The 12,239-nt window shown below is 41.7% G+C and overlaps 1 protein-coding gene across 5 annotated transcripts in view; it reads right to left on the bottom strand.

Annotated features, from left to right (window-relative positions):
* SNX25 (sorting nexin 25) overlaps positions 1 to 12,239 on the bottom strand; it is a 180,155-nt gene that overhangs the window by 131,861 nt on the left and 36,055 nt on the right. For all 5 annotated transcript variants that reach the window (XM_038398924.2, XM_038398923.2, XM_038398921.2 and 2 more), the window contains exon 2: positions 8,717 to 8,801. In XM_038398924.2, coding sequence (XP_038254852.1) covers positions 8,717 to 8,801 — 85 coding nt within the window. The remainder of the gene's footprint in view (positions 1 to 8,716; positions 8,802 to 12,239) is intronic.

The raw sequence follows: 12,239 nt of genomic DNA, 5'->3' as shown, positions 1-12,239 counted from the left end.
GTTTCCTCCTTGCTGCAGCAACTCCCCTGGTTCCAGGGTCTTTTCTGCAGGAGCCTTTCCTTGCTCTCTGTAGTTTCTGCCACAACTTCCTGAGATTCCCCCTCCCTCTGCAGCTTCCTGGTGCTCTTATAATGGAAATCACCTGATTCCTCTCTTTACCGACCAGGATAGGCTGGCCCCAGGCCAGGCCTCCTTTCCTTAGGATAAGCCACCCTGTTACAGTAACTCTGTCTACATCTCTGGTCTCATTGTCTCTCACTCCCCTTCCCCCATGTTTCTTAATCCCCACTCTTTACTGCTTTCATTTCCTCCTCCCACTGTTGTCTTTGCACCTACAGCATGAAACCAACTCCCACTTTTACTCTGTTAAGCACCCTCCCTCTGCCCTCCTCTCCTTTAAACTTGTTTCTCCGAGGCATTTATCTTATCTTACTCTCCTCATAATTATCTCTACATCCCTCCCTTACATGAATTACTGCCCTGATTCGTCTATCTGAGCTTCTAAGCTCTTTGGGATAAAGAGTACTGTGGCGTTGCACTCTATATGATTTTATGAAAATATGCTAATGAGTGTAACTGGGGTATGCTTCATGCAAAAGGTCACTTGTAAGGTATCATTACAAAGCTTATAATCTACTGAGTGTGGTCGTCGTATTTGTATAAATGTATCATTCTTGCATCTGAAACTAGAAATATGAAATATAACTCTGAGGTCCTATTGTAATTATGCAAAGTGTGGGCCATTAATGGTGGTTTGGAATCTTGATGGCTCCCATCAACTAGGACAACTGATTGTAGATGGCTCTGTTTACTTGTAAGTCTTCCTGTGTGCTGGCAAGTGGGTAATGAAGTCTTACAGGGACATGTGATCATGTCACCTGAACTGGAATCCATCTTTAACCTGGTGCTTTTCCATTTAGAAGGAGGGGTGGGAACCCAGAGCGGGACAAAGGAATCCTGCCTTGCGCAAAAGATATATAGGGGGGTGGAAAAGAACAAAGGGGGCTGCAGTCATGAGAAATCCCCTAGCTACCACCTGAGCTGGAACAAGGACTGTACTAGGAGAAAGGATTGGGCCTAAACTAGGAAGGCGTCCAGTCTGTGAAAAAAGCATTGAAACATCTCTGAGAATGAGATTTACCTGTATTCAGTTTTCTTACTATATTAGGCTTAGACTTGCATGTTTTATTTTATTTTTCTTGGTAATTCACTTTCTTCTGTCTGTTATTACTTGGAACCACTTAAATCCTACTTTTTTTATTCAATAAAATCACTTGTTACTTATTAATTAACCCAGAGTATGTATTAATACCAGGGGGTGGGGGGAAGCTGTGCATACCTCTCTATCAGTGTTATAGAGGGCAAACAATTTATGAGTTTACCCTGTATAAGCTTTATACAGAGTAAAACGGATTTATTTGAGGTTTGGACCCCATTGGGGGTTGGGTATCTAAGTGCTGGAGACAGGAACACTTCTTAAGCTGTTTTCAGTTAAGCCTGCAGCTTGTGGGGGACGTGGTTCACACTTGGATCTGTGTTTGCAGCAGGCAAGCGTGTCTGGCTCAAATTAGACAAAGGCACCGAAGTCCCAAGCTGGCAGGGAAAACAGGCTCAGAGGTAATCTAGACAAATCAGATGGCAGTCCCAAGGGGGTTTCTGTGATCCAACACGTCACAAGCACATCTTACTCTGGGTTGCAAAAACACAATACATTTATGATGTTATACAAATAGGTGATTACTAAAAATAAATATAATCAAACTAATCTTCCTCACCACTCCACAGCCCAAGAGCCTATTACTCGAATTGTCTTATGAACCATTTCCAATGCACAATTTTCCCCTTTCAATTTTCAACAATGTTTATGATTCAATATAGCAATAACATTTGTATAGAAAACCCTAAATCCTAATATATAGGTAGCTGTTAATCAGTACTATTTTTGAGCTAAAGTGCACAATCCTCCAGGCGTTACAATGTGAAGCTAAAAAGCATTCATCTGATCAAATCCCAAAGGATCCACATCAGAATTATGTTGTTACAGAGAGAGACCAGAACAAACACTGACGCTGTTTAATTTCTGGGGAAAGATGGAGAGAAAGCATGGGCATAATAGCTTTTGGTAGCTCATAATCATTTCCTGAAGACAGAACTTATTATTGCTGCTTACAAATGTGCTTAAAATTTGAAGTTTGTGTATAGATACAGGTAGCAAGCAAATGTCAGCACTAACAGGGATCATTAGAGGTTTATTACAGCTACTTTACCATCACGGAAGAAGAGCTCTGTGTAAGCTCAAAAGCTTGTTTCTCCCATCAACAGAAGTTGGTCCAATAAAAGATATTACCTCCCACACCTCGTCTCTCTAACACTCAAATCTGTAATTCAGCTAAGTATCCTGGGTGCTAAGATCTGCGTAAGAAAGATCCCTGAACAGCACACAGCTGGGGACTGCAATTACAACAGTGCCTGGGCATTCCTAAAGGTTAATTTAAAAAATTCAGCTCCTGTAGAAAATGAAACACCTTAAACTTCCTGTGTTGCATAAAAAGTGCCTCAGGCTTCTTTTTCCATCAATTATAAGTGGCTTCTAATGACTATTTAAATCCCAAATGATTACATTTAAAAAATGAGCAAGATTTAGGAATTCAGACCTGCCAGGTACTCAGCACCTGATATGAGAAACCTGGCTCCATTTCCATACAGAAATTGAACAAAAGGAATTGAACAGGCTGAACACATCACTGAGGTACTCAGGACTTTGCAGAATTGGGCCCAATCCTGCTTCCAGCTGTTTTCCCAAAAAGAAGAGGAGTACTTGTGGCACCTTAGAGACTAACAAATTTATTTGAGCATAAGCTTTCGTGAGCTACAGCTCACTTCATCGGATGCATTCAGTGGAAAATACAGTGGGGAGATTTATATACACACACAGAGAACATGAAACAATGGGTTTTTATCATAGACACTGTAAGGAGAGTGATCACTTAAGATGAGCTATTACCAGCACGAAGGAGGGGGGGAAGGAGGAAAACCTTTTGTGGTGATAATCAAGGTGGGCCATTTCCAGCAGTTAACAAGAACGTTTGAGGAACAGTGGGGGGTGGGGTAGGGGGAGAAATAACATGGGGAAATAATTTTACTTTATGTAATGACCCATCCACTCCCAGTCTCTATTCAAGCCTAAGTTAAATTGTATCCAGTTTGCAAATTAATTCCAATTCAGCAGTCTCTCATTGGAGTCTGTTTTTGAAGTTTTCTTGTTGTAATATTGCCACTCTTAGGTCTGTAATCGAGTGACCAAGGAGACTGAAGTGTTCTCCGACTGGTTTTTGAATGTTATAATTCTTGACGTCTGATTTGTGTCCATTTATTCTTTTACGTAGAGACTGTTCAGTTTGGCCAATGTACATGGAAGAGGGGCATTGCTGGCACATGATGACATATATCACATTGGTAGATGCTCAGGTGAACGAGCCTCTGATGTGATTAGGCCCTATGATGGTGTCCCCTGAATAGATATGTGAACAGAGTTGGCAACGGGCTTTGTTGCAAGGTTAGATTCCTGGGTTAGTGTTTTTGTTGTGTGGTGTGTCGTTGCTGGTGAGTATTTGCTTCGGGTTGGGGTTGTCTGTAAGCAAGGACTGGCTTGTCTCCCAAAGATCTGTGAGAGTGATGGGTCGTCCTTCAAGATAGGTTGTAGATCCTTGATGATGCGTTGGAGAGATTATAGCTGGGGGCTGAAGGTGACGGCTAGGGGCGTTCTGTTATTTTCTTTGTTGGGCCTGTCCTGTAGTAGGTGACTTCTGGGTACTCTTCTGGCTCTGTCAATCTGTTTCTTCACTTCAGCAGGTGGGTACTGTAGTTGTAAGAATGCTTGATAGAGATCTTGTAGGTGTTTGTCTCTGTCTGAGGGGTTGGAGCAAATACGGTTATATCGTAGAGCTTGGCTGTAGACAATGGATCTTGTGGTATGATCTGGATGAAAGCTAGAGGCACGTAGGTAGGAATAGCGGTCAGTAGGTTTCCGATATAGGGTGGTGTTTATGTGACCATTGCTTATTAGCACTGTGGTGTCCAGGAAGTAGATCTCTTGTGTGGACTAGTCCAGGCTGAGATTGATGGTGGGATGGAAATTGTTGAAATCATGGTGGAATTCCTCAAGGGCATCTTTTCCATGGGTCCAGATGATGAAGATGTCATCAGTGTAGCGCAAGTAGAGTAGGGGCATTAGGAGACGAGAGCTGAGGAAGCATTGTTCTAAGTCAGCCATAAAAATGTTGGCATACTGTGGGGCCATGCGGGTACCCATCGCAGTGCCGCTGATTTGAAGGTATACATTGTCCCCAAATGTGAAATAGTTATGGGTGAGGACAAAGTCACAAAGTTCAATCACCAGGTTAGCCGTGACATTATCGGGGATACTGTTCCTGATGGCTTGTAGTCCATCTTTGTATGGAATGTTGGTGTAGAGGGCTTCTACATCCATAGTGGCTAGGATGGTATTTTCATGAAGATCACCAATGGATTGTAATTGCCTCAGGAAGTCAATGGTGTCTGGAAGATAGCTGGGAGTGCTGGTAGCATAGGGTCTGAGAAGGGAGTCTACATAGCCAGACAATCCTGCTGTCAGGATGCCAATGCCTGAGATGATGGGGCGTCCAGGATTTCCAGGTTTATAGATCTTGGGTAGCAGATAGAATACCCCTGCTCGGGGTTCCAGGGGTGTGTCTGTGCGGATTTGTTCTTGTGCTTTTTCAGGGAGTTTCTTGAGCAAATGCTGTAGTTTCTTTTGGTAACCCTCAGTGGGATCAGAGGGTAATGGCTTGTAGAAAGTGGTGTTGGAGAGCTGCCTAGTAGCCTCTTGTTCATATTCCGTCCTATTCATGATGACGACAGCACCTCCTTTGTCAGCCTTTTTGATTATGACGTCAGAGTTGTTTCTGAGGCTGTGGATGGCATTGTGTTCTGCATGGCTGAGGTTATGGGGCAAGTGATGCTGCTTTTCCACAATTTCAGCCCCTGCGTGTCGGCGGAAGCACTCTATGTAGAAGTCCAGTCTGTTGTTTCGACCTTCAGGAGGAGTCCACCCAGAATCCTTCTTTTTGTAATCTTGGTAGGAAGGTCTCTGTGGGTTAATATGTTGATCAGAGGTGTGTTGGAAATATTCCTTGAGTCAGAGACATCGAAAATAGGATTCTAGGTCACCACAGAACTGTATCATGTTCGTGGAGGTGGAGGGGCAAAAGGAGAGGCCCTGAGATAGGACAGATTCTTCTGCTGGGCTAAGAGTATAGTTGGATAGATTAACAATATTGCTGGGTGGGTTAAGGGAACCACTGTTGTGGCCCCTTATGGCATGTAGTAGTTTCGAGAGTTTAGTGTCCTTTTTCTTTTGTAGGGAAGCAAAGTGTGTGTTGTAGATGACTTGTCTAGTTTTTGTAAAGTCCAGCCACGAGGAAGTTTGTGTGGAAGGTTGGTTCTTTATGAGAGTATCCAGTTTTGAGAGCTCATTCTTAATCTTTCCCTGTTTGCTATAGAGGATGTTGATCAGGTAGTTCCGCAGTTTCTTTGAGAGTGTGTGGCACAAGCTGTCAGCATAGTCTGTGTGGTATGTAGATTGTAATGGATTTTTTACCTTCAGTCCTTTTAGTATGACGTCCATCTGTTTGCATTTGGAGAGCAAGATGATGTCTGTCTGTATCTGTACGAGTTTTTTCATGAAGTTGATAGATTTCCACTCCAGTAATTGTAATGAAGCCAGCTCAGACCCTTTGTGTGTATAACCATATCACTAGATCTTTGTGCCTTTCTTGAGATGTTATGAACACCTAGAGCTCCTGTTTCAATCAGTGGAAGTTGCAGGTGCCTGGTGCCTCTGAGGACTTGGTCTTTTGTGTTCCAGTTGCTCATGAACAACTGGTTTCAGAGTAGCAGCTGTGTTAGTCTGTATTCGCAAAAAGAAAAGGAGTACTTGTGGCACCTTAGATGCATCCGATGAAGTGAGCTGTAGTTCACGAAAGCTTATGCTCAAATAAATGTGTTAGTCTCTAAGGTGCCACAAGTACTCCTTTTCTTTTTTCATGAACAACTGTTTGTGCTGTTTGCATATGCTATTAACAGGAAGCATACAAATGAGCATTAGTATTCCTTAATTTTGCATTCATAGATTACAAGGTTAGAAGAGACCACTGTGATCTTCTAGTCTGACCTCCTGAGTAACCATGAATTAATTCCTGTTTGAATTAGAGCATCTCTCAGAAAAAAACATCTATTCTTGATTTAAAAATTTACAGTAATGGAGAATCCAGCACAATCCTTGGTAAATTGTTCCAATGGTTAATTAACCTTGCAGTTAAAATTTTGCACCTTATTTACAACCTAAATTTATCTAGCTTAAACTTGCAGACATTGGATCTTGTTATATCTTTGCTAGCTTAATGGAGAACAGAAATTTGATAATAGAGGACTCTTCAAAGTCCCTATAGACTGTGATTTAGTCACTCCTTAACCTTCTCTTTGATAAGCTAAATAGACTCAATGAGCTCAATCTCTCATATAATGCAGGTTTTCTATTCCTTTAGGCTTTTCTCTGAACCTTTTCAAATTTATCTACATCCTTCTTTAATTGTTGACACCAAAACAGGACACAGTATTCCAGCAGCTGTCACACCACTATGAAATACTGAGGTAAAATAACCTTTTTACTCCTACTCAATATTCCCCCACTTATGCATCCAAGGATCCCATTAGCCCTTTTGGCCACAAGATCGCACTAGGAGCTTATGTTCAGATGATTGTCCACCATGACCCCCCAAATCTTTTTCAGAGACATTGCTTCCCAGGATAAAATCCTGCATCTTGTATCGATGGCCTGCATACTTTGTTCCCAGATGCGTAATCTCACATTTGTTTATATTTAAATGCATATTGTTTGCTTACGCTCATTTTACGAAGCAAGCCAATTCGCTCTGTATCAGAGACCAGTTCTCATTGCTATTTATCACTCCCACAATGTGTGTGTCATCTGCAAACTTTATCAGCAATTATATACTTTTTCCAGTTCATTGTTAAAAATGTTAAACAGTGTAAGGTTCAGAACCGATCCCTTTTTACCTGTGATAAATGAAGGGGCGGGAGGGGGGAGAGTAGTTCCCTTTTATGGACACCCAGCTAGCCAGTTAACTATAAAACCCCTGTTAGTGGTTGTTCTCTACTTGCTTTACCTGTAAATGGTTAACAAGTCCACAGGTAAAAGGAAAGGAGTGGCCAAAAGAGCCAATGGGAGGGCTAGAACTTTTTAAAATTGGGAAAAATCTTCCCTTTGTCTGTATGTTGTGGTCTCCAGGGAAGAGGGAACAGTTATGCTGTAAGAAGCTAAACGCCAGATATGAAAATCATCAGATCATATCTAGACTACTTATTTAACAACCCAGATATGCAAGTAGATCAGGAATGTTTAGAAATACGCAATTAGGTTTATTTCTGTTTACTTTTTATTGACTTGTGGACTCCTCTGTGTTAACCCCAAAGGCTTTTGTTTTGCTTGTAACCTTTAAGCTGGACCTCAAGAAGGTTATTCTTGATGTTTAATTTTTGTAAGTGGGTTTTTTAAATCTAGCAAAAGCCTAAGTTCCAGATGTATTTTCTTTCTTTTTGTTTTTAATATAATTTACCTTTTTTAAGAATAGGATAGGATTTTTTGTGTCCTAAGAGGTTTGTGCATACGTTGTTTAATTAGTTGGTGGCAACAGCTGATTTCCTTTGTTTTTCTTTCTCAGCTCCTCCCTGGAGGGGAGGTGAAAGGGCTTGAGGATACCTCACAGGAAGAAATTCCCAAGTGCGTCTTTCTGGTTTCAAAGGGGTTTTTTGCACTTGGCTGGTGACAGCACCTACCCATCCAAGGTTAAAGAGAAGCTGTAACCTTGCAAGTTTAATACAAGCCTGGAATGGCCAGTATTAATTTTTAAAATCCTTGCAGGCCCCCACCTTCTGCACTTGAAGTGCCAGAGTGGGGAATCAGCCTTGACATAACCTATTAGAAACACACCCTGCTTGATGACAATTCCGTTTACAACTACATTTTGAAACCTATCAGTTACAACTCTAATTTTCAACAAAATTTGCTGATGATGCAGAATAAAATCCAGCTAACTCTCATCAACCTATGCTCCCTAATGAACCAATACATGTAGCATCTAACTCCTGGGCTCCTCCATAGCTGAACAGCACCAACAGTAGTAGAAACTTGTTTTGGTCAGTAGAGCAGATGCATCTTAACTACACACATGGAAGCAAGTATAAAGACCAAGAAAGCAACATGTATTATTGACTATAACAACATCATATTAGATAATTTCTATCTACTAATCCTGTTGAAATTTACTACATTTGAGTTTTCCTTTGTCTTTTACAATGGTTAAAAAGAAGAGATGCCAGTGATAGTGCGACACTTACATTTTGTGACTTTCTACTGTCTATAGAATTATTACATCTTTGAAGATTCCCTTCCTTCCACCATTATTTTAATCCAGGACAAAATGTGTTGTATCGGAAGAATTTTAATCATATTTTGATATCTTTACACACTGTTGAGTAGCATCTCACTTTGCAAGAAGTCCCCTAAATGTAAATGGGATTACTTTTGCAAGTAACTGTTCACCAATCTGAGTAGAGGTTCACAATCTATGCACCCATGCTCCCAGGTAAGACTCACCTTCTTTCAGAGCTTTATCCATGTTATGAGAAATGACCACCCTCCTAGATTGGAGCGATTCATGTGCATTTCCAGACAAATGACTCTGAAATAAAAGAACACCTATTACCAAAGATAAAGGAATAAGCTGCATAAGAAAGAAGAGAAAAAACAAAGCCCAAAACAGTAAAATCACCTGCTTTTTACAAGACACTCCTTCTATCCAAATTATTAAAACAAAATCAATGGCATTTTCCAAAAATGTTGACAAGGGCACTTGAAGTGAGCATCTTATGACATATTGGGGTTTAAATTCTCTGATTTGCAATAATTCTATTATATATCCTAAAGAAAATTGTCTCCTATTTACAATCTCATCAGTCAACAGTCGGACACTTGCCAGGTCCAGCACTCTAAGCAACTAAAAAAAATGTTCTAGAAAACAGTGTAATGTTTTTATAGATTTACAAGACCTCAGGGAAGCAAAATTCCTGGACCAGCAGTTCACTTGGATACAAAGACAAATGTTGCACCTTGGTACACCTCAGTGAGAGGTCAGTAGCAAACATTAAATCTTGGGAGCATTATGTCAAAACAGGTTTTGCTCAGCCCTGTGAAACATTTTAAAATATGAGCCCTTTAAATTTTCCAAAGCACTTTTCTATTAAATAAAGTGCTAGCCATGAATATCCATGATACTTATTTTTAAGCTGATTACCTAAATAGGCATTTTTTAATTTTAAGATATTAGCCTCTATAGCACCAAAACGAGGGTGGAGGGGACGTCCACACCAGAGTGTGATTCTAAAAGCATGTCCAGAAGGAGCAGGCAGGATCTGCAATTCAGGCCTTGACTACATGGGAAGTAGGATGCAGCCACATTGCTGCCAAACCCGACCTAACTGCGACAGATCATAGAATCATAGAATCATAGAATATCAGGGTTGGAAGGGACCCCAGAAGGTCATCTAGTCCAACCCCCTGCTCAAAGCAGGACCAAGTCCCAGTTAAATCATCCAGATATGGAGTTGCATTGATTGCAAACCAGACTAATTATGTTGACTTAAGTGCACAGATCTGTTAATGGGAGAGAATTTGTACATGGATGCAAGACAGTCCCATGTTATACTCTGATCTATATTATTGGATATTAGGAAAAACTTTTTCACTAAGAGGGTGGTGAAACACTGGAATGCGTTACCTAGGGAGGTGGTAGAATCTCCTTCCTTAGAGGTTTTTAAGGTCAGGCTTGACAAAGCCCTGGCTAGGATGATTTAACTGGGACTTGGTCCTGCTTTGAGCAGGGGGTTTGGACTAGATGACCTTCTGGGGTCCCTTCCAACCCTGATATTCTATGATTCTATGTTATTCCAGTACAACTTTTAAATACAGAAAAGGGTTCAGTCCCTTGCTGAAGAGACAGCACTTTGGAAATGTGCTACTGGTAAATGTAAAAGTTATTGAAAGAAGGGGGAAAACGTCAAAAATCCTTCCTCTAAATCTGGGGAGAAGTCCAAACACAAATGAAGTGTTAGAACTTATATCTGCCAAAACCGTAACCTGATTTAAAAAGAGTCTGATGGCTCAGTGCATTTTGGTGCAATTAATACACTATCTTTTTCTTATGATACATGCATAGTGTCTAGCACAGAGGTGGGCAAACTACGGCCTGCGGGCCAGACAACCATCCTGCCCAGCCCCTGAGCTCCTGGCCCAGGAGGCTAGCCCCGGCCCCTTCTCACAGTTACACTGCCGTGCGGGGAGCACTCTGGGCAGCAGGGCTGCGCGCTCATGCAGGACAGCGTGTCTGGCTTCGGCACGGCTCCCAGACATGCTGCTCTGAGCAGCATGGTAAGGGGGCCAGGGCGTTGGATAAGGGGTAGGGGTTCCTGAGGGGAAGTCAGGGAGCAGGGGATGTTTGGATAGGAGGTGGGGCCCCGGGGGGGGGCAATTAGGAGTGGGGGTCCCGGGAGGGGACAGTCAGGGGATGGGGAACAGGGGGCGGTTGGATAGGGCAGAGGTTCGGGCGGGGGGCAGTCAGGGGACAGGGAGCGGTTATGGGTGGAGGTCCTGGGAGAGGGCGGTCAGGGGACAAGGAGCAGGAGGGGTTGGATGGGTGAGGGGTTCTGAGGGGAGCCGGAAGTGGGAAGGGACAGATAGGGGGCAGGGGCCAGGCTGTTTGGGGAGGCACAGCCTTCCCTACCTGGCCCTCCATACAGTTTTGCACCCCAATGTGGCCCTCAGGCCAAAAAGTTTGCCCACACTTGGTCTGGCACAACACACTTCTAATGGGTTCTTGATCCCCAATCAGAGCCTTTAGGTGCTACCATTATAGTAATATTTTTTATAAATCGTAGCACAATCAATGAATCAACCTTACACTATTTCATAGAGTTCTTTCATATGAATGTCTCCTAGCACTTAAAAGCTAGCATCATAAGCAGGTAAGGAGTTCCACAGATCTGGAATGCCATATATAAGGCGAGGACTTCTCTTTCCCCTTAGGCAGAAAGGATGGTTTGGACAGCTGAGGGTTTTCTAAACATTTTCCTGAGCCTGAAAAATACTAACACAAATATTTTTAGGATTCTGACTCATTATTTTTGAGACAATTTGCTTCACACAGCAAATTCATAATGTCAGTCATGGGATTACTTCAGGATTTATGTGCCTTATTCATAGGAGGGATATAAAATTATTCACCATCTCTCAATTTAAAAAGAAATGGGGAGAGAATCAGCTGCATAAAATATTCCACTTACATTTCTAAAGAAATTTAACAGATTGGTACTTCAGAGGGTCCTAGAAACAAAAGCCATTCAAGTTTTCCCCTAGGATCATTCTCTAACACACATACTTGTTTACGTTATATAGTTGCATTGAGTATCTTTTTCCTCATTCTAGAGTAGTAATGGATCCAATGGAGCATCTGCCACAAATTTCTACATTCAAAACTAGTTTTAATGTAATCCAGGACAAAGAAACTATACATATTAAACACCTATTTTTGTCTCACATCATGGGACTTTTTCCTTCTTCTCAACTCAGTACCTCTTTACAAGCAGAGGAAAGGATGTCAGCTCAATACTTTAAGAGTAGATCCCTTTCTGTATCAGGAATTACTCCAAATCACAGGCACTATAATCCCATATACACAATTCTACAAAGTGGGCTCACTGCACAATTTGATCCCTTCATATTTCAGTCTTAAAAGTCCTATGCTTCAACACAAAGAGCAGTGCTTCCCTATTGACTGAGGGCAAGACTTCTGTTTGACAGGGTTTATTAATTTTATGTACATGTCCAAAAATAAGGGGTTGGGGGGGGCTCTCATTGTATATACTGTACTGAGCAACATATTATACACTTCACAGTAATGAGTAATTTCTTTATAATGTTCCCTAGTGCACTTTAACACAGTACTGTTTAGGAAATCTTTAGGGTCTTCAGTGCGCACCAGCAGGGTCTTCACTGACGAACATCTTAGTGCGCTTTAGAAATCACACCTAGTAGTGTGACAAGCACTTAGATACAAGTAACTATT

Source organism: Dermochelys coriacea, chromosome 4 (assembly GCF_009764565.3).
Source record: "Dermochelys coriacea isolate rDerCor1 chromosome 4, rDerCor1.pri.v4, whole genome shotgun sequence".
Taxonomy (NCBI): Eukaryota; Metazoa; Chordata; order Testudines; family Dermochelyidae; genus Dermochelys; species Dermochelys coriacea.
The sequence above is the reverse complement of the archived record's forward strand: the minus strand, read 5'-3'. Positions and strand labels throughout refer to the sequence as shown.